Source organism: Pseudorca crassidens, chromosome 15 (assembly GCF_039906515.1).
Source record: "Pseudorca crassidens isolate mPseCra1 chromosome 15, mPseCra1.hap1, whole genome shotgun sequence".
In the NCBI taxonomy this organism is placed as follows: Eukaryota; Metazoa; Chordata; class Mammalia; order Artiodactyla; family Delphinidae; genus Pseudorca; species Pseudorca crassidens.
In genome coordinates, this window is record NC_090310.1 from 461727 (window position 1) to 483147 (window position 21421).

At 58.1% G+C, this 21421-nt stretch overlaps 1 protein-coding gene across 3 annotated transcripts in view; it reads right to left on the reverse strand.

Annotated features, from left to right (window-relative positions):
* Positions 1–300: 300 nt before the first annotated feature.
* Positions 301–21421, reverse strand: part of ADAP1 (ArfGAP with dual PH domains 1) — a 63911-nt gene continuing 42790 nt past the window's right edge. For 2 of the 3 annotated variants that reach the window (XM_067705268.1, XM_067705270.1), the window contains 7 exons: positions 15181–15293; positions 14218–14364; positions 3931–4014; positions 3611–3673; positions 3100–3171; positions 2681–2909; positions 301–2598 (listed from right to left, as the gene is read on the reverse strand). In XM_067705268.1, coding sequence (XP_067561369.1) covers positions 2570–2598; positions 2681–2909; positions 3100–3171; positions 3611–3673; positions 3931–4014; positions 14218–14364; positions 15181–15293 — 737 coding nt within the window. In that variant the 3' untranslated portion in view covers positions 301–2569. The remainder of the gene's footprint in view (positions 2599–2680; positions 2910–3099; positions 3172–3610; positions 3674–3930; positions 4015–14217; positions 14365–15180; positions 15294–21421) is intronic. The other variant, XM_067705269.1, reaches the window with a different exon arrangement.

Consider the following 21421-nt stretch of genomic DNA (forward strand, 5'->3'; position numbering starts at 1 on the left):
GGGCTGGGTCTCGCACAGGAGGGCCCTGTGGCACGCGGCGGGGGTGCCATGCCCTCAGGCGGGGCGGGGGTGGCCTGGCACGTGTCCTGGGGAGCGCCTGCTCCATGCTACACCCCAGGAGCTGCAGCCGAGCGCCCAGCCGTCGGAAAGGCGTCTCGTCTGGGAGGCTGCAGGACCGTCCGCCATCGTGGGGCAGTATTTATTGTCTCCAGGTGACAATGTTTTAGGGTTTAACCAAGTGATGGGCCCAGGAACGAGCGGGTCTGTCCCTTCTCACCGATTGTGTCTGTCAGATGCCCCAGGATAGTTACAAAATGGGAAACACTTTTATTTTTTCACAATTATAAGAGTCGTAGATTAATACCCAGTGATCATGCATGGGAAGGAACGGAATACACAATTTTATTTACTGTAAAAATGGAATTTAAAGGAAGGTTGGTGTTCGTGTTGAGTTTAAATAAATCCTTTATACTGGGCTTGGCAGCACTGGTCCTTTCTGAGTGAGCTCCTGGGGCTGGTCGTGGGCTGGGCCACGGGGCTGGGGCTGTGAGCAGTGGCCAGGGAGCCCCCCGCGAGGGGCATGGGCACCGTGACCGGTGTTGTCCAGTTCTGTCCGGAGTGTGTCCTTGGTGGGCGGTGGCCGGTGTTGAGAGTGTCGCGATTGTAGACGTAAATATACAGTGTTTTATTCCAATCTGCGGACAGGTGGGGCCTCCCAGGCTCTGCAAGCAGCCTGCGGGGCTGGGGCGCCCTGCGGTCTCAGCGCTGTGATGGGGACACGTCGTGCTGTTGTCGCAGGCGGCCGCCTGTGTCTGCGACTCCCCCACCTCTGTGCAGGGGCTGCCCAAGCCTGCGCCAGCCTCGGGCCTGAGGACCAGGGCGGGGGCCCTGCCAGCAGGAGGGGCGGGCCTGGTGTGGACCATACGGGTCCTGCCTCATCTGAGAAATTCTTCCCACCGGTCGTGCAGCTGTTCAGGGTGTTTTGTCGTTTCTCTCTGGACTTTTCTGGGTAGAGCGTGTGGGTGTGCACACGCTCAGACAAGGGCACAGACCTCACACTGGTGCTGAGCGGGCGCCCGAGCTCCCAGGGCCTGAGGCTGAGTCCACGAGGGCGCGTGGGTGGGTGGGTGGCCCTGCATGGTCATGAAGGTCTAGGGGAGCCCGGGCTTTCGCTTCTGACCCAGGGCGAGTCCTTCTGCCTCATCTGGAAGACAGTGGACCTGGGTTCTCAGGGAAAGGGTGGCCCCCGCAGCCTCGCCTGGGCTAGGAGGCACTGCCTGGGGCAGGAAGGGTTTAGGGGAGAAAGGGACCATGGCCCTGGGTGACCCTGCAGCTGTTCTCACCCCCAGGCCAGCCATCTTGGGGCCCCCACTGCCAGGGGAGGGGGCCTTGTGCTCCCCCTTTTACCCTGCAGTCCCTGCTCAGAATCCAGGTGCACGATGGGTCTGAGCTGTGGGCGTTTGCTCAGATGAAAGGGGAGACGATGATGGGAGCTCGGAGGAAGGGTACCTTCCCTCATCCTCTGGGTGTCGCCCACAGCCGGGCCGAGGCCCTTGGGTGCCCCTCTCCTGGGGGTGTCCCTTTCCTGGCAGGTCCTCCTGGGGGCCCAGGGCCCCCACTTTATTCCAAGATGTGACATGGAGGGGGGACACCCTGGCTCAGGGCCCCTCTCCTGGTCCCAACAGCTGGACCAGGGCTCCCCTGGGAGCACGTCTCAGCCACACAGGATGCCGCCCAGATAACCCAGCAGGTGAGATTTGCTGGGGAGACGGGACCCCTATGCACGTCCTGCCCCCAAGTTCTCCACCACACAGGGTTCCTTCCCTCCCTCACCTCCTCCCCCAGGTATGTTCTCATAGATGTCCCCCAGCCCCCCAGGGCACCCGGGGAGAGGCGCGGACGCGGGCCTCCATCCTCCAAGGGTTCGAAGACCGTGAGGGCAGGCGGAGGGCGGGTCACGTCAGCACGGAGTCCGGAGCCGGTGTGGGAAGTGCCCCGGCTGGGGGCGGGGGTGGGTGCAGCCAGCCCTGTGGCCCAGGCCCGGGGGGCTCCAGCCGTCGGGGCCTCTGACCCCCGGGACCCTCGCGGACATGGGGTCGGCGTGCTGAGGGAGCCAGGGCCCTGTCTGCCACTCCAGCCCCTGGGACCCCACAGCTGACAGCGGGTGCTCAGTAAGTACTTGCTGGGGGAGGGTGGCGGGAGTGAGGGGACACGGCGGGGTGGGGGGCATGCAGGCAGGCCCTCTGTCCCCGCAGCCCAGCCTCCTGGTCAGGGGTGCGGTCCCGCGGAGGTGGGTGGCAGCAGCTGGGGGGCCTCAGAGGAGGCGGTCTGGCGGGCGGGGAGGCGAGTGGGGGGCCGTGGGCGTCACACGGGGGCAGCGGCACGGCGGGGTCGGGCTGGGCCAGCTCCCGGTGGCGTCCCAGTGGCGTTCCAGAGAAATGGGTCCTAGCAGCTCGAGCTCAGGCCCCACCTGACCACGTCGGGGGCTGCCGAGTCCCTCCTTCCGCTGCCGCCTCGCCTGCCACGTCTGGCGAGTCCGGAGCCCTCAGGCCTCCAGGACCGTCTCGTGCTAGGGTTTGTGCTTGAAGTGGGCTTCCACTGGAAAAGGGACAGGGTGCCAACCGGTCAGGGCCGCTCGGGGCCATGGGACTGGGGCCCCAGGCCGCCCCGCCCACCTCACCTGCGTACTCCTGGGGCAGCATGGGCCTGTCCACCACCTTCCGGAAGGCCTCCATCCACGCCCGCTGCTCCGACTCCGTTTCGCAGGCTAGTAGGAACCGGCGCTCTGGCGTGACGATGGTGATGCCGTGCGGCCAGTGGTGGCCCTGGGTGGACGGCGGGAGCCCGTCCAGCACTGTGTAGCCGCTCTCCCTGCTGCCGATGAAGACCTCCCCACGGGCGAAGGCGTCCTGGGTGGGGGGACCGGGCTGAGCGCTGCTCAGAGCCGCGTGCGGCCCCCAGGCCCGGCCCCTCCTTGCCAACCGGGCCTGCCACCTCCAGCTCACCCAGCAAATGCTGGTCGGCGCCTCCCAGGCAGGCGGGTGACCCAGGAGGGCGCATCCACGCCGCGGGGGCCCTGGGGCCGCGGCCCATCCTTACCAGGGGGTCCTTGAAGTACATGAGCCTCCGGTCGTCCATGGTGAACCAGCGCTTGCGGAAGCCTTCCGTCTGCTGGGGGTCGAGGGAGCCACTGGTCGGCCCGAGGCAGGCCCTGCCCCTACTGCCTGTCCCCCCTCCCTCAGGGCAGGGCCGCCAGCACGTCCACTCCCCTTCCGCGCGTGCTCGCGGGGCCCCATCTGGGCTGTGGGACCACCTGGGTCCTGGGAGCCGAGTCCCCCGTGTCTGCCCCCATCCCCCACGTGGCAGGGACCTGGGGGTGCACAGGGACACGTTGGGGGGGTGGGGCCAGGGCAGGAGGCAGGGCTCGCAGCTGGCTGGGGCTGGACCCAGAGCCCCAAGTCAGTGGAGCCCGCGCTCTCGCAAAGCACTGGGAGTGGGGGGGGGGGGCGCAAGTGTCACTGGCTGGCACTGCTGACACGCCCCCCCCCCCCCCCCCGGGATACGACCTCAGAGTGAGGCCTGGGCATCTGGGGTTCCAGGTCAGACCCACCTTGGGCCCCGTCTTCTCCATGTAGCCTTCCTGAAGGTAGTTCCTGGACAGCTTCGGCACCAGCTAGGGCAGAACCACTTGGGCTGGGCCCTGGGAGCCCCTCCCCAGCTGCCCCCTCCCCTCCCGCCCTTCTCCCCCCTCGCCCTCCCAGCGAAGCTAAAACACCCCGGAATAAAGCAGGTCTGCAGGGGCCTCAGGCCAGTCAGCAGTGGGGGTCTCCGGGGGGGGAGGGGTCCAAGTGGGCCCTGGGTCGGCTCCCAATCCCGTCCCAGCCTGGGGCACACGTCCCCCGACCCGGGTCAAAGGTAGCAGCCACTCACGTCTGCGTCGCTGGCCCCTGGGAAGGCCACCTGCAGGTAGTGGAAGCGGGCAGCACGGAGCGCGTTGAACCAGTCCACCATCTCCTGGGGGGTCAGAGGCTGGGTGTGGGCTGCGGCCTCAAGGCTCCTGCACACACACCCCATCCCTCAGCGCCCGGGCCTGCTCGGGGGACACCCCCGGGGTGGCCAGTGGGGGTGGACAGGGAAGGCTCCACCGCAGGGGCACCAGGCCTCAGGGCCAGTGTGGCCCGACACCCAGGCAGCAGGAGTGGGCCGCGCCACAGACAGCCACCTCCGGACAGGCGGGGACAGCGGGTGCGGGGCTGCCGTCCAAGCTGCCCCCAAGCCCTGCTGCTGCTTCTGGCACGGGGCGGTCTCTCCTCCTCTCGGATCGTTCTGTCTTTATGACCTGCTATCTCTAGCCTAGAGGGAGGCCCATTTATTTATAAACCCACCTGGAGCTGCCACCTCCCCGCCACCACCACCGCGGGAAGGAGGGCAGAGCTGTTCCCGGAGGCCGGCCCTCGCCCCACGGGGGCGTGCAGAGGACCGGCTCCCCAGGCTGAAGCGTCACAGCCCAGGTGCTGCCACACCGTCCCTCCCACCCCAGGCCCAGCGCCCCACCCTCCTGTTACCTCTCATTCCTCCTGGCTGCCATGCTCGCTGCCCCAGGGACCCCTGCCCACCCCTCGTCCCCGCCACAGGCTCCCCCATCTCTCCCCTCCCAGGCCCTTCCAGGCCAAGGTCTCCCACAACCCTGGATGGACCGAACATCTGCTCTCCCTGCCGACACCTGGACAGACAGCGCCCTCCCTGATCTCCAGGTCCCCTGGGTCCTGCAGTGTCACCCCGACGCCCACCTCCAGCCACACCTGAGGCCCCACTCACCTCCCTGCCCACCTCAGTGCTCTGTCCCTCCTGCCTCGGCGCACGGGACCCCCCAGCCCAGCCCACACAATCCAGGCTGCGACATAGCCTCTGGGCACTGCCAGGGAGCCCTGCTCGGGCCTGGTGCCCCCCAGCCCCATTCCAGCGCACCGAGTCCCTCTGGCCCCTCCCCTGCCCGGTCCCTAGCACTGCCCCCTGCTTGGCTCAGGACCTCGCTTGACTCACGGAAACCAGAGGGATGCTCCGGAAATTCAAGTTGGGCTGCAACACCCTCCCCCCCCACTGCATCTCCAGTTTAGATGGACATCTGCAGGGTCGGGTCAGCCCCCTCAGCAGGACCACGTCATGCTGTGCCCCACCCCTTCCTCTTCTCCTTTCCCCCATCCTCAGCAGAGTCTCGGTCACGGGGCCTTTGCACGGCCGTGTCCTCACCCCTCAGGACATCACCTGTTCTCTCACTCTTCCCGGCACTCGGCACAGTTGGGGTTTTAGTCGCCCGTGTGATAGACTCTATCTCCTGCCAGACTGTGCTGTCACTCACCAAGGACAGAGCCACATCAGACAGGCTCAGCTGCACCTACGCACAGGGCCTGGTGCAGAGCAGGTGCCCACAGCCCTCTGGGGACGCGGGCCAGGCCAGCATCCACTGCTCGTGCAGAAAGCGTCTGGGCTCCCGGCACCTACCCTCTGCCTTCCCTGGGCTCAGTCTCCCCACAAGGAAAGTGAAGGCAGAGGCTTCTGGGTAAAACTGAAGACTTGCTCACGTTCCTTGAGCCAGGTTCCCTCCCAAATCCTGTTAGTACTGCATAAGGGATTGTTTTTTCAGGGCTTAACCCCACGAGATGGCGAGAACGGTCACAAGGTGCCAGGAGCTGGCAGACAGGTGGGGGTGTGACCCGCAGGGGAAAGCGGAGGCACAGCCCAGTCTGTACTGCAGGCCCCAAAGGGCTTGGGAATGCAGAGCTCTAGGCTCCCCTGGAAGTGAGGGGGGTTCTCAGCAGGAGAACTGGCTAAGAGACGGCCCCTCCGCCACCCTGGCAGAAGATGGACCTTTACTCTTTGCAGGGGGTAGAAATAGAGGGTCTCAGGGGAGAGTTGTGCCAGGCACAGGGTGTGTGTGTGGGGGAGGGGAGGCACCATTCCAGAAAGAGTGAAGCTACATGACTGCACACCAAGCTTGAGGCCCCTCCTGTTCCCTCTCAGCTCCCTCAGCGCTGGGACTCAAAGGTATCTGCACCAGGCAGGAGGGGTTTCCTCCAGAGAATCTGAACAGCCCCAAAAATCTCTCACATGGAAGTCAGAGAACAGAGCACACAAACAGGAAATAGCCACTTAGAAGAAATAAACATTGTTCAAGGGTAAGTAAGCTTCAAATTTAACATTAATAATCAGAGATAAGACACTACAATCAAGAAACAAGAACAATGTACTCTGAAAAAGGGACACTGCAAAACCCAAGAGGAGCTCTGAAGACTGAAACATTGAGAGCAGAAAGAAAACTAAATAGGAAAGTTGCAAGACAAAGTTGAAATTTTCTAGAAATCAGGGAAAAAGTGGGACTAGAATGAGAGAACCAATCTAAGACAGCCAATATCTGAATAACAGTTCTAGAAAATGAGAACAGAGAAAATAGAGGAGGAAATTATTAAAGAAATAAGAACTATTCCCCCACCTCATGGATGTAAATTACTAGGCAAGGAGGACTCACCAAGCTCCCAACACAGAGAAGGAAGACAGACCCAAGGCCAGGCTGTCATTGGAAAACTCTGAAGTGGAAGTTAGGATTTTCAGATGTGCAAGGTCTGTGGAAGCTTGCCTCCAAGGCACTCCTTCAGGAAGCTACTAAAGGGTTTGTTCCACCAGGAGGAGGGAGTAAACCAAGAAAGACTTAGGTTCCAGGAAATGGAATCAGCCCAGGACTGAGATGTGGCCACAGGAGAGAGCATTCCAGAAGGGTGAAGTTGGTTGCTGCCCAGGACATATCCAGGGACTTGGACAGTCGGTGGCGAGGTGAGTCAGTAATGAGGACGTGGTTAACTGGGGGGAAAGGCAGCTCTTAGCTGTAGGAGAAACGAAACGTGCAGGAAGGGAAAAGTCACGGCTAAGGCTTGAGAGCATTTTTGTGGTCATGGTAACATACACTCTGAGTACACGTGCGGACAGAGTAGCAACGTAAGGGTGACGGGTGAGGTGGGAGAGGCGCAGGCCTGGGCGAGGTGGGTGGGGACTGGAGAAAGCCAGCGCCTCATCCGCGTGCTGGGAAGTCATCAGGCGATGGGAACGTGGACAGGTCTGGCAGCAGCTCGAGCATGTTATGCACGCACCTGGATGTGGGTTCCCAAGGGATCAGCTAAAAGCTGAAAAGAGGATTCTGGGAACATGGGGTAGGAAGCACTGGGAATCTGTCTCCCCACCTGGAAAACAACGGCACTGGCAGAATCTGACTGATGTAACCATTCTGTAATTCTGAAGTCTGTTGAAGTCTTAACAACTTCCAGGGGAAGACTTGGAGAGTACATTGTGGTTAATTTCAGTCAATTTCAGCTCTGACAACAGATGCAGCTACCCATCCTTCCCCACCCCCCTCCCCCAGGACAGCCCGCTGTGCAGGTGTCCTGGAGCAACTTACACAAGAGTTTGCAGGAGCTAGGGTGGGCAAAAAGGACTCTGTCCTCCACATATCAGGGATCTGTGCTCTGATCACAGGGAGACAAAGGAGGGGGGCATTGTTGCAGCCCCTACCCCTCTAGCTCAAGACCTCCCAAAGATTTAAAGGGTGAGCACCCAGTTTCTCCCCTTCACTTTTGGTTTTACCCCTTTGGGAGCCAGACATCAAAGACTAGGACATTCAGAAACAGCAGCATACACAGGGGAAATTAGGAAGTGACCACACATGACCAGGGAAGGGCTCAGAAAAAAACGTGAGCAGAAATTAAGTTTACACTTCAGGCTGGTCCTTGGCACAGACACGGCCTCCAACAACTAAAACAAAAAGCCCCAAAGCAACAGCTAGCTAGCCAAACAGACATAAATAAATAGATAGCAAGCCTTGGGGAAGGGGGAGAATCTGATTTCCAGAGTTACCACATTATCAGAATCAAATGTCCAGCGTTCAACAAAAAATCACAAGGCACACAAAGAAGCAGAAAATGGCCCTTTCAAAAGAAAAAATAAATCAACGGAATCTGTCACTGACAAGACTTAACAGCAGATATACTAGACAAAGACTTTAAAACATGGTCTTAAATATGCTCAAAGAAAAGAATATTTGGAGAAACTCAAGAAAATGCATAAACAAAATGGAAATAACAATACAGAGAAAACCTAAAAAGAAACCAGTAAAGAAATTCTGAAACTAAAAGTACAATCATGGAAATGAAAATTTCACTAGACGGATTCAAAGGTAGAAGAAAGAATCAGTCAACTTGAGAGGAAAATGGAAATTATCAAGGCTGAGAAACAGAAAAAAAGATTGAAGAAAAGCAAGTAGGGCCTAAGAGACCTGTGGGACACCACCAAGAGACTGACATATGCATTGTGGGAGTCTCAGAAGGAGAAGAGAGAAAGGGGTGGAGAGAATATTTGAGGAAATAGCTGAAAACTTCACAAGTCTGATGAAAGACATGAATATAAACATCTAAGAAGCTCAACAAACTCCAAGTAAGATGAACTCAAAGAGGTCCACTCTGAGAAACGTTATAATCAAACTTTGAAAAGACAAAGAATCTTGAAAGCAGCAAGAGAGAAATGACTTGTCACATATAAGGGATCCTCAAATAGATTATGAGTAGACCTCATCAGAAACGCTGGAGGCACAAGACAGCTAGCCAATATATTCAAAGGAGGAAAAAACAAAACTCTCAATAAAGAATCCTAGGGCTTCCCTGCTGGTGCAGTGGTTGGGAATCTGCCTGCCAATGAAGGGGACACAGGTTCGAGCCCTGGTCCAGGAAGATCCCACATGCCGTGGAGCAACCAAGCCTGTGCACCACAACTACTGTGCCTGTGCTCTAGAGCCCGTGAGCCAGAACTACTGAGCCTGTGTGCCACAACTACTGAAGCCCGTGTGCCTAGAGCCCATGCTCCACAAGTGAAGCCACCGCAGTGAGAAGCCCGCGCACAGCAATGAAGACCCAATGCAGCCAAAAATAAGTAAATAAAATAAATTTCTAAAAAAGAGGAGAGATTAAAGGTAATACTTAAAAAAAAAAAAAAATGCTCAGGGAGTCCTACAGGTGAAATGAAGGGACACTAGACAGTACCTCAAAACCTTGTGGAGAAACAAAGATCTCAATGAAGGTAAATACATGGGCTATTATAAAAGCCGGTATTACTGTAACAATGGTTTGTAACTGTGCTTTTTGTTATCTACATGATTTAAGAGACTAATGCTTTTAAGGATAAAGCAAAAAAAAAATTAAGGTAAAAGCTAGTATTACAGTAAGTTTGGGTTGTGACTCCTAACCTTGTTTTTTTACATACTTTAGGAGATAGTGCATTTTAAATAATTAGTAGGGGGTTTTTTTTGTTTGTTTGTTTTTTGGTTTTTTTTAATCACTCATTGTACAGATGTAATTTTGTGACATTAACAACCAAAAGCAGTGGGGATGGAGCTAAAATAATAGAATTTTATGCTATTGAAAAAACATTCAAAAAGCTTCTATATATTCAGTTTAGAATGTTTTAACTTTAGTATGTTAAATGTTATCCCCATGGTAACCCCAAAGAAAACAGTGAAAGAAGATATACAAAAAGAAGTAAGAAAGAACTTAAACGTTTCACTACAAAAAATAAACACAAAATAAGACAGGAATGCAGGAAATGAGGGACAAAAAATCTACAGGGCATAGAAAACAAATAGCACAATGACAGAAGTCCCTCCTTATCAGTAATTACTGTAAATGTAAATGTATTAAACTCCCAATCAAAAGACAGAGATTGGCAGAATGGCTATAAACACATCATCCAACTGTATCCTTTCTCCAGGAGACTCACAAAATTGTGGAAGGTAAAAAACCAACAGATCAAAGAAGAAATCACAATGGAAATTAGAAAATATTTAGAGGTACATCAAAATGAAAACACAGCATACCAAAACTTACAGAATGCAGCAAAAGCAGTGCTAAGGGGGAAACAGATAGCTATAAATGCTGACATTGAAAAACAAGAAAGATACCAAATCAGCAGCCTAACTTTACAACTTAAGGTACTAGAAAAAGAAGAACAAACTAAAAAGAAGAACAAACTAAACAAACTAAGCTAAAGGAAAGAAGGAAAAAAAGATTAGAGATCAATGAAATAGAGAACAGAAAAACAATAGAGAAAATAAATGTAAACAAAAGTTGGTTCTTTGAAAAGACAGAATTGAAAAAACTTTAGCTAGATGGACTAAGAAAAAAAGAAGACTCAAATTACTAAAATCAGAAATGAAAGTGGGTGCATCACTACTAATTGTACAGAAATAGAAAGGATTATAAGAGAGTACTATAAACAACGGTATACCAACAAATTAGATAACCTGGATGAAACTGGATAATCTCCTAGAAACACAAAACCTACCAAGACTAAGTCATGAAAAGAACAGATAATCTGAAAAGACCTGTAACTAGTAAGGAGACTGAATCAGTATCAAAAGTCTCTCCACAAAGAAAAGCCCTGGACCTCATGGCTTCACTGGTGAATTCTATCAAACGTTTAAATAAGAACTGATACCAGTCCTTTTCAAACTTTCCAAAAAATCAAAGAGGAGGGAACCCTTCCTAACTCATCTGTGAGGCTAGCATAACCCAGATATCAAAGCCAGACAAAGTCACTACAAGAAAACTACAGACCAATATACCTTATGAACACTGGCGCAAAAATCCTCAACAGTATACTAGCAAACTGAATTCAGCAGCATATTTAAGGATTATACACCATGACCAAGTGAGAGTTATTCCTGGAGTGCAAGAACAGTTCAATACATGAAAATCGATCAATGTAATACACCACATTAACAGAATAAAGGGGGGGAAACTACATGATCATCTCAATTGATGCAGAAAATGCATTTGACAAAATTCATATGGAGTCTCAAGAGGATTCAGACAGCCAGAACAATCCTAAAAAGGAAGAACAAAACTGGAGGAATTCACTTTTGATTACAAAGCCACAGTAATCAAAAGAGTATGGTCCTCATAAAAGACCCAAATTGCCACAGATATCCTGAAGGAAAAAGGACAAAGCTGGAGGCAAAACCCTCCCAGACTTCAGACAGTACTGTAAAGCTACAGTAATCAAAACAGCATGGTATTGGCACAAAAACAGACATATGGATTGTGGAACAGAAAAGACAGCCCAGGGGACTTCCCTGGTGGTCCAGTGATTAAGAATCCACCTTCCAGCAGCCGCATGGCACAGGGATATTGGCTCGGTGCTTTGTGACCGCCTGGAGGGGTGGGATAGGGAGGGTGGGAGGGAGGGAGACGCAAGAGGGAAGAGATATGGGAACATATGTATATGTATAACTGATTCACTTTGTTATAAAGCAGAAACTAACATACCATTGTAAAGCAATTATACCCCAATAAAGATGTTAAAAAAAATAAAAATTAAATTAAATTAAAAAAAGAATCCACCTTCCAATGCAGGGGACACGGGTTTGATCCCTGGTCGGGGAACTAAGACCCCACATGCCACGCGGGACAACTAAGCTCGCCTGCTGCAACTACTGAGCATGCAGGCCACAACTAGACCCCACGCGCCACAACTAGAGAGCCTGTGCACCACAACAAGGAGCCCACGTGCCACGTATTTTTTTAAAAAAAGAGCCCAGAAATAAACCCACACACCTACAGTCAATTAACCTTCAATAAAGGAGGCAAGAATATACAATGGGGGAAAGACAGTCTCTTCAACAAATGGTCCTGGGAAAGGTGGACAGTTGCATGTAAATCTATGAAATTAGAACACTCCCTGATACCATACACAAAAATAAACTCCAAATGGCTTAAAGACTTATAAGACATGACACCATAAAACTCCTAGAAAAGAACATAGGCAAAACATTCTCTGACGTAAATCGTACCAATGTTTTCTTACGTCAGTCTCCCAAGGCAATAGAAATAAAAACAAAAATAAACAAATGGGACCTAATCAAACTTATAAGCTTTTGTATAGCAACGGAAACCATAAACAAAATGGAAGGACAACCTACGGATTGGGAAAAAATTATTTGCAAGTGATGTGACCAGCAAGCATTTAATTTCCAAAATACACACACAGCTCCTACAACTCAGTAACAAAAAACCAAACAACCCAATCGAAAAATGGGCAGAAGACCTAAATAGACATTTCTCCAAAGAAGACATATAGGTGGCCAAGGGGCACATGAAAAGATGCTCAACGTTGCTAATTATTAGAGAAATGCAAATCAAAACTACAAGATACCACCTCACACTGGTCAGAATGACCATCCTCAAAAATTCTACAAACAGTAAATGGTGGAGAGGGTTTCGAGAAAAGGGAACCCTTCTACACCATTGGTGGGAATGTGAATTGATGCAGCCACTATGGAATACTATGGAGATTCCTCAAAAAACAAAAAATAGAACTACCATATGATCCTGTGATCCCACTCCTGGGAGTGGGATTACGGAAAACTGCTTTGAAAAGATACACACACCCCAGCAATCATTGCAGCACTATTCACAACAGCCAAGACATAGAAGCAACCTAAGCATCCATCGACAGAGGAATGGATAAAGAAGATACGGTACATATATCCAATGGAATATTACGCAGCCATAAAAAGAATGAAATAATGCCATTTGCAGCAACACGGATGGACCTAGAGATTAAGTCAAATAAGTCAGAAAGAGAAAGACAAATACCATTTGATATCACATATGTGGAATCTAAAAGAAGACGCAAATGAACTTTTATGAAACAGAAAAAGACTCAGAGACATAGAGAACACACTTGTGGTTGCCAAGGGGGAGGGGAGTGGGGGAAGGATGGTTTGGGAGTTTGGCATTAGCAAATGCAACCTTTTTTTTGCAATCTATTATATATAGAATGGATAAACAACAAGGTCCTACCATATAGCACAGTGAACTGTATTCAACATCCAGTGATAAACCATAATGGAAAGGAATATGAAAAATAATATATATATGTATAACCGAATCACTTTGCCGTGCAGCAGAAATTAACACAACATTTTAAGTCAACCATACTTCAATAAATTTAAAAAAGCAAACAAAAAACCCCCAGTATGGTCCTGTTATAAAGACAGACATACAGACCAATGGACTAGAATAGGAAGCCCAGAAATGAACTCTTACATATTCAGTCAAATGATTTTTGATGACAGTATCAAGAGCATTCAATGGGGATTGAATTTAAAACAAATGGTGCCGGGAAAACTGAAAATCCACACACCAGAGAATGAAGCTGGACCTGGGACTTCCCTGGTGGTCCAGTGGTAAAGAATCCGCCTTCCAATGCAGGGGACGCGGGTTTGATCCCTGGTCAGGGAACTGAGATCCCACGTCTCGGGGCAACTAGGCCCGTGCATCACAACTACTGAGCTTGCATGCTTCAGTGAGAGCCCACGTGCTGCAACCACAGAGCCCACGCGCCCTGCAGCCCACACGCCACAGCTAGAGAGAAGCCCACGCTCCACAACAAAGAGCCAGCGCGCTGCAACGAAAGATCCCACGTGCCTAAGTGAAGATCCCACATGCCACAACTAAGACCCAATGCAGCCAAAAGAAGAAAGAAAGAAAAGAAATAAAAATTTAAAAACAAACAAAAAACAATGAAGCTGGACCCTGACCCAATTAACTCAAAATGAATCAAGGACCTAAATGTAAGTCCTAAAACAATAAAGCTCTTCCAAGAAAACATGGGGCAAAAACTTCACAACATCGGACTTGGCAGTGATCTCTTGGATGTGACACCGAAAGACATGCGCAACCGAAGAAAAACAGACGGATTCAACGGAAATGAATGTTTAAATTTGTGCATCCAAAGACCGCTCATCGAGTAACAGGCAGTCCACAGGACGGCAGGGAATACTTGCCAGTCACCTGTCTGATAGGGGATTCACATCCAGAATATAGAGCGAGCGCCTAGGACAGACTTTGCGGGGCTTGCGGTTCCTCCCACCCTCGCTGGGTGGGGACACAGAGGTGATGGCCACGGGGTGGGGTGCGGCGCTCTGCCAGCCAGCTGCCACGCTCATCTCTTCACGAGGCCTCCAGGCTCCCTCCCCAAGGGCCCGGCTGGCTCCCCACTGCAGCCATGGCAGGGTGGTCTGGCGGGCCCTTGGCCCCGCGCCTGCCACCCTGGGGGTCCACTGGGTTCTCCTGAGACAGTGGGGGTGGTCCAGCTGCCACCACCCCGCCGTGCACCCACCTTGCCGTCCTCGTGGTAGACGAAGATGTTTCGAGTACTGTTGTCTTTCAGGTAGGTGACCTGCAGGCCGTGCGGGTGACCGATCTTGGCCGGCTGGAAGGTGGCGTTCAGATGCTCGATCTTCATGATGGCCTTGGGCTCCTTGGCCTGGGAAGCAAGGCCCGGCCTCAGCGCTGGCCTGGCAGGGAGTCTCCAAGGGCGAGGCAGCAGGCAGGGTGGGCTCCGGATGCCGGCCACACACCTGCTGTCCCGCGTGGCTTTGAGCAAGTTACTTACCCGCTCTGGGCCTAGGCTCCCTGGGCTAAGTCTAAGATAACAGCATCCCTTCCTGGGGGATGACAAGGCGGGCGCTCAACATGTAGGCTGACCCCCTCTGTCCCGTCTGGTCCGCCCTGGTGCGGCCGGGCCCCCCCCCCTGCTCCCATCCTGCCAGGCCTCTCTCCTCTCCTTGCACTGGGGGCCGGCAGACGGCCGCGTGGCGCGCTCGGGCAGAGGCGGCGGGCCTGAGGGCCATGAGCTGCCGTGGTTACTGCATCACAGGGTCATGTTCTGACCCGGAGCCGGTCTGCTCCGGGTGTGGGTGGGGCTCGGCCAGCTGCCCCGCCACACTGGGACCCCCCCGGCGCCTCCCCACGCACTGCCTGCGGCACCCGGGGTCACCCCGGCGTGCTTGCCAGGTGCTGGTCCCCTCTGTCCCTCTCAGGCCTGGGAGTGTCTGCCAGGGGAGGGCTTGCCACCTCTGTGCCCCAGGATCACCCACAGCACAGGGAGTGGCTGTGAGCGGGGTGGGTGGAGGGGCCCCCACGGGGGCCGGCAGATGCCCACGGGAGGGGGCAGCTCATCTCCCAGGAGGGCACGAGGGCCGCCGAGGAAGTGGCGCTGCTGTCCAGGGTCCAGTGTCCAGCCGCCCCAGGCCCCGGGTGGGAGGCCTGGCCGCTGCCCTTGGCCCTGTGCCCAACTCACGTCACTTCTGTTGAAATACTTGAGGGCCCCCTCGCGTTCCGTCAGCACAAACTTCCGGCTTAAGAACTGCCCGTTGTCCCGGCCGCGCTTCCAGAGAAAGCCTTCTCGGTACCCTGGGGGAGAGGGGCCCTGTCGGACGGCCGCCACCCTGACGAGGCAGAGGCCGGGGTGGACCCTGTTCCCATCCCCAGGGGACCTGCAGCCCCCAGGTGCCGGGAGGCCGGCGGGTGTGAGCGGGCATCAGCCTGTCCTTGGACCCCAGGCCACCCCCTCTCCACCGGGCTGCACGCTCCGGCCCTTTGTCTTTTCTTTCTCTTGGCAGGTGTGACAGGCACACGGGGATGTGAGCGCACCGGGCGGGCACACGGTGTGTGCTCTTTGGGTGTGAGCAAGGGCCTGGGGACGGGCCAGTGTCCTCGACCATTGGGGGGGGCCCAAGGGTGCCACAAGGGTCCTCGAGAGAGGGGGGCAGAGGGAGAAGTGAGCCCGGCAACACTGGGGCGATGGGGCCTCGGCCAAGAGTGTGGGGAGCCCCCCGGGGCTGGGCAGTGCAGGGGGAGACCCCCCCAGGAGGAGCCAGCCCTGCACTCTCCTCAGCTTTGGCCCCGAGCCTCATGGTGGAGCCCCGACCTGCAGGGACCGCAGGGTCCGTGCACGTCGCTTGAAGGCACGCAGCCCGCAGTCAGCGTCCCAGCAGCAGTGGGTGAGAAGGCAGCCCCTCAGGCGGCCGCGGCCTTTCCCCTCTGCCTGTTCTGCGGCTCTGTGTCTGAGGTCTGCCCCGCACGTGCCTCCGGGGCTGGGCCAGCCCCCTCTCAGCACCACACTCCTGGACGTGCTGCTACTGCCTGATCAGGGATTCGTGCCTCTTTGTCGCCAGCGGGGCCCTGTGGATGCCGGGCTGCCCACCCACGCCTGGCGGACAGACGCCTGGTCGTGCCCGGCCTTCTTGAGAGCTCTGCTGCGCCCAGCGCGGCCGTGTCTTCCAGGAGGCGTCCCACTGCCCTTGGGCATAGCCCGGGGGCACACGACTAGGGGCAGGGGCCCTCACAGTCATTGCCCTACAGCTTTCCCTCTGCTCCTGCCCCGGGGAGAGGGTCCCGATGCCCACGTGCGCTGAGTGAGATCCCTGCCAGGCGCCGTCTGAGGCTGGTCCGTGCCGGGGGTGCCGTCAGTAGGGGTGGTGCCCGGAGCCCAGAGCCTGACGGCGTGGCTTTTGTAGTTTGGACGCCACCGCTGGGCCCTGGCCCCCCTAGCCCCCAGCTCCAGCCTGCTGCCGCCCGTCGGCTGTCCTGGCAGCCCCACGCCCAGCACCATGGAGGCTAGGAGCTGTTTCTCTGCTCTCGAGATGTGTGGTCCTGAAGAGGCAGCAGTCTGGCGTCGGGGATGGGGCAGCTGGCTCCTGTCTGTCTGCGGTGGGACAGTGCCAGGTGAGGCCTGCTCCCTTCCCCCTGCGACTCAGAGGTCCCCCGGGTCCCCTGCACACAGCGCCAGCAGGCACATCCCCTCTGTGTGCGCCAGGGAGCAGGGCCACCACCGTGTCCCCAAGCTCAAGCAGGGCCCTCCCCGACTCAGTGAGCATTTGGCTGGAAGTCCACTTGCCGTCGGCTCGAGGCCGGCCCCCCTGGACCCTGCACTAGCCACACAGAAAAGTGCCCAAGGCGCAGCTTTTCTGCAAGGACGTTCCCCGCCAGCATCCCTGACCACGCCTGAGACACAGCAGGCCGAGCACGTGCACACCCGTCTCACGGCCCCCACGCGGGCCTCTAGGAACATCCTGTGGTCATCCCCACTGCAGAGGACGAAGCTGAGGCTGGCGTGGAGTCCTGTCCAAGGCCAGTGGCCAGCAAGGCTGGAGCCGCCGGCCCGGTCAGCGGTTCCCAGCCCCCAGGAGCCCGCGCCTGCCTGCGGGGCCCAGCAGGGGGCAGCAGCGCCTCGGGATGCCGGGCCCGGAACGGGGGCGTCTCTGCCGCAGCCGGAATGGCGCTCCCATGGTCACGCCTGAGGCGGCTCTGCTGACATGTCCCGGGCCAGCCCAGCGGAACAGACGGAAACGCTGGCCCGAGTCTGCCTGGCTCCCAGGCCCGATGGCGAGCCAAATCAGGATGCCTGATTTGGGTCTGAGATGTGGCAGCGGCATTTTCGGGTGGGTGCCGGCCAGGTCCCTGACTTTGCCCCAGCAGATGGGCAACTCTTTGGCCGCAGCCTGAAGGTGGCGGCCCCCGACCTGCCCGCGTCCAAACTCGCCCGAGCCGTCCTCTCTCAGGGCCCCCCAACCCCGTGACGTGGGACGTGCGCAGCCCAGACTCTGCCGTGGGGACGCCCGCCCACCGTGTCCCGGGCTCCAGGCCGCGGGCCCCTGGCCACCCACCCTGAGGCGGGCCCAGGCCCTGGGAGACTCCCGAGCCCACTCCCGGGCCGTAGCGGCGCAGCACCCGGCACACAGCCGCGGGCTGGGGGTCTGCTGCTAGGCCTCCCGCGTGACCCCTGCCAGTGGCACCCCCCTGCCCCGGCCCACACCCGGGGCCCGGCTGGCTGGAAGGGACTGTTTTCTCCCAAAGGACTGGCCGGTACTGGGGCAGAAGCCAGAGCGTTCACCCAGCGTTTACTGAGTGCCTACTGTGTGCTGGGCCCAGTGCTCGCTGCAGGGGAACTGGAGGAGGCAGGCCGCTCCCGGGCCCGCTCAGCCGCCTCTTCTCATGCCCTGCGTGGGGTGGCCCGGGACGAGCCCAGAGAGACCGTGGACGCCGGAGCCGGCGACGAGATGCCCACTGGGGTGGACCAGTGACCAAGCCACAGACTGACCACCCCTCAGTGGGCAAGCAGCAGGGCAGCGGGGCAGCGTCTCAAGTTGGACATGCACCTCCCACGTGACCCAGAGAAAAACACAAGCGTGGTGAACACACACTCACGTGTTCACAGCAGCTTCACACATCAGCGTCACAGACTGGACACGACCCATGTCCCTCAGCTGGGGACCAACTGGTCCCTCGCACAGCGGACGCTGCGCTGAGACGGCTGCGCGCCAGGCTCGCAGGGCGGCCGGGCAGGGCTCAGACGTGCAGCGCCGAGGGGAGCCATCCGTGACCTTCCAGCGAAGGCGCACACGCGGGCACAGAGCAGACCAGGTGGGTGGGGCGGGGTACCCAGGCAGCTCGTGGAGCTGTTCATCAAGTGTGCAAGTCACACGTTAACGTCGTAAAACACTGGAGCAGGGACCACGTGGCCGTGCTCCAGGGAGGCACAGGGCTTGCCGGGGGCCGGGCCAGGCGTCCTGTGCCCAGGCCCCAGGGTGGCCCTCCCTGGCTAGGAGGTGGGCCCCCACACCGGGTGGCTTCTCCTGGGCGGTGCCCTGTGGAGGGTGTCCCCTGGGCACGGGTGGCACTAGGGATAGCCCCTCCAGCCACCTCCCCAGAAGGGCCAGGACCTGGTTTCCGGGTTCTGCTCCCCAAGAGGCTGGCACGAGAGCCCTGGGAGCCCCGGTCCTCCACCACTCAGGTTCCCAGCTGCTCCGGCTGAAATGGCCAAAGAGGCCGGTGGGGAAAGGTTGAAGGCTGAGGGTCAGTGGGCGCAGGCTGGGCTGGGCGCGGTGCTGCTAGGACTCAAAGCCCCTTGTCCGGTGTTCCAGGAACATCACAGGCTTTGGGAACAGCACACGTGGAGGGTGCTTCTGGGTGTGAACGTGGGTGTGGACACAGGTGTGAACCTGAGATCTGTGTGTGACTGAGTGCATCTAAGAGCACACGCTTGTGAACATGTGTGATCTGTGGCTACACGCACCACGGGGGTGTGTATGAGCCCGCGTGAACACGCAGGGGTTGTGTAGGGGCGGCACCAGGAGGGGGATCGAAGCGCCTACCTCGTGTGTGGTTCCAGCCCCGCCAGGGATGCCTCGGGCCCTGTATGCCCTGCGCCTGAGCTCCCTCCACGGTCCCACCGCGTCCCCACCTCACAGACGGGGACGGCGGCGGGGGGCCCGCCACTCCCCCCGGGGGCCCCCGGCCCACCGCCCCCAGGGCTCCACGCTCTCCGAAGGGGGCTGAACCCGCGAGGCAGGGCCGGCCGCGCCGCGCAGGAGGCTGAGCGTTTCGGCGACGGGGGCGGCCGGCCCTCCGGACAACAGGGGCCCTTGTCGCCCGTGAAAGGCGGCCATTGAGGCTCCGGCTGCAGGCGGGGACGGCCCGGGGACGGAGCCAGGAGCAGTTGTTACCCGGGGTCACCCCGGCGAGGGGCCTGCGGAGCGGCAGAGGCGCAGCCCGGCCCCGGCGCGCCCAAGCCTCGGTCCTGTTATCCCGGGGCGAGCACCTGCCGCCACACCCACCACCACACCGGAACCGGCAAAGCCAGGCTGGTGTCCCAGCAGCGCCGAGGCCGCCGCCGTCCTACCCGGAGGCCGCGCCCCCACTCTGGGGGTTGCTGGCCAGTCCCCACCCCGTTCACATCTGTCCACAGCGGTTTCGCTGTGGTGACGTTTCCCCCACGGCCACTCAGCGGGAACTTGTGTCCCCTCCCTCCCCTCACAGTTGGGTTCCTTGTTATCACAGGGACCCGTGGAGACGCCCTTCGCTCCGGCTCAGATCCTGTGACGCCGCTACCGTGCTGTTGCTCAAACCGTCCAGCTCGGCCCGGCAGCGACACTTCCTCCGCGGACGTCCTAAGCGCACCGGGTGGGGGCTGGGCTTGCCTGAGGCCCCGGCAGGCGTCGTGTTGGGAGGGATCCCCGCCCACGACCGAGGGTCCCCAGCAGCCCCCCGAGCCCACCCCAGGCAGCTGGGCGCCCCAGCCCGGCCTCCCTTGGCCACGTCACACCTTGGAGCGGCCCTGCCCTGGCCCCGCGGTCCCCCTCCCTGGAACATCTCCATTCTCGGGGACCGTGGGCGTGTCGGCCCCTGTGCCGTGGGAAAGGCGCTCCTGGGGGGGCTGGGCCTTGCGAGGGACGTGGCCGGGGCGGGGGGAGGGGCGGGTGGGCGAGAGGAGCGGTGGGTGGGCCGGGGGCCTGGTCGCCCACCATCCCGACAGAGTGCCGGGCGGGGCTCTGGTCCAGGGGCCCCGGCCAGCCAGGCAGCAGCGGCTGTGAGAAGCGGCGCCCTCTCTCAGGAGGAGGCCGGGGGTTGGGGGGGGAGGTGGCGGGCTCTGGGGAGACAGGTGGGCGAGGGGGGGCTCCGCCGGGAGTGAGAGTCAGAGGCTGTTCAGGACCTGCGCACAGAGCCAGGGCTCAGGCACCTCTGGGAACCCAGGTGGATCCCAGCAGCTGGTGCCCCGGGCACTCCCCATGTCTCCTTGAGGGGCCCTGCCCTGCGGGTGGCTTGATGAGCACTTCCGTGGAGTCAGGGGACCAAGCTGACGGTCCCCAGGGCCCCGCACACCCAGGACTCTGTGCCTGTAAATCTCAGGGCGGGGGCGGTGGGGAGCCACAGGCGTGAATTTTCAGGGCTTGAGGGAGAGGGGGCTTTAGCGTTCTGGGCAGGGTGGGTGGGCTTAGAGAAATGGGAATCAGAGCCCCATTAAGGGTCTCTGCACCGAGGCCGCAAGCGGCTGCCGCCTCGTGTGGGGAGCAGAGACAAGGCCTGAGGCCAGGGCCCCCCACGCCGGAGGTGACGCGTGAGTCGGGGGGAGGCTGCAGAGCTGCAGGGGCCGGGCAATCAGAGATGGGGGCACGCGTGCACAGGGCCCTTCCAGCGGATGAGCTGCTGCCCAGTGGGAAGCCAGGGCCCCCGGGGTGGGGGCCGGCACCGCCTGCTCCAGCCAAGCTCTCACCGTCACCCCGTGCGGGGCCTGCACCCCGCCCGGTGCCCCCTCAGCAACACCCCAGCAGCGTCCCTGGGCCCAGCTGAGCTCGCCCCCCTTGCGCCCCGTGAGGGTTGGCCCTCTGTGGCCAACACAACCTATCCAGGTGAGACAAGGGCCCGCCTCCGCAGGTGGGCCCCAGCCTTTGCTCTTCGCTGCCCCAAGGGTCTGACGGAGAAGCCATGGCCTTCAAAGGCCGCCCGCTCCATCCCGCCACGTGGGCACCCCCAACGGGCTCTCCCCATCCCAGTCCCCTTGCCCGGCGCCACAAGCACTCCCGAGGTGTCGTTTCACGAGAGGAATGGCAGCAACTCGAGACGGGAAGGTCTGTGGTCGTGCCACCCTGTGCACAGCCCCACTTTCGCGGGAGGGCTCCAGAAGCCGGTCGGTGCGCACTCATCTCCCGGCCGTCGTGACTCGGTCACACGCCCACCCCTGACCAGTCGGGACCAAAGCT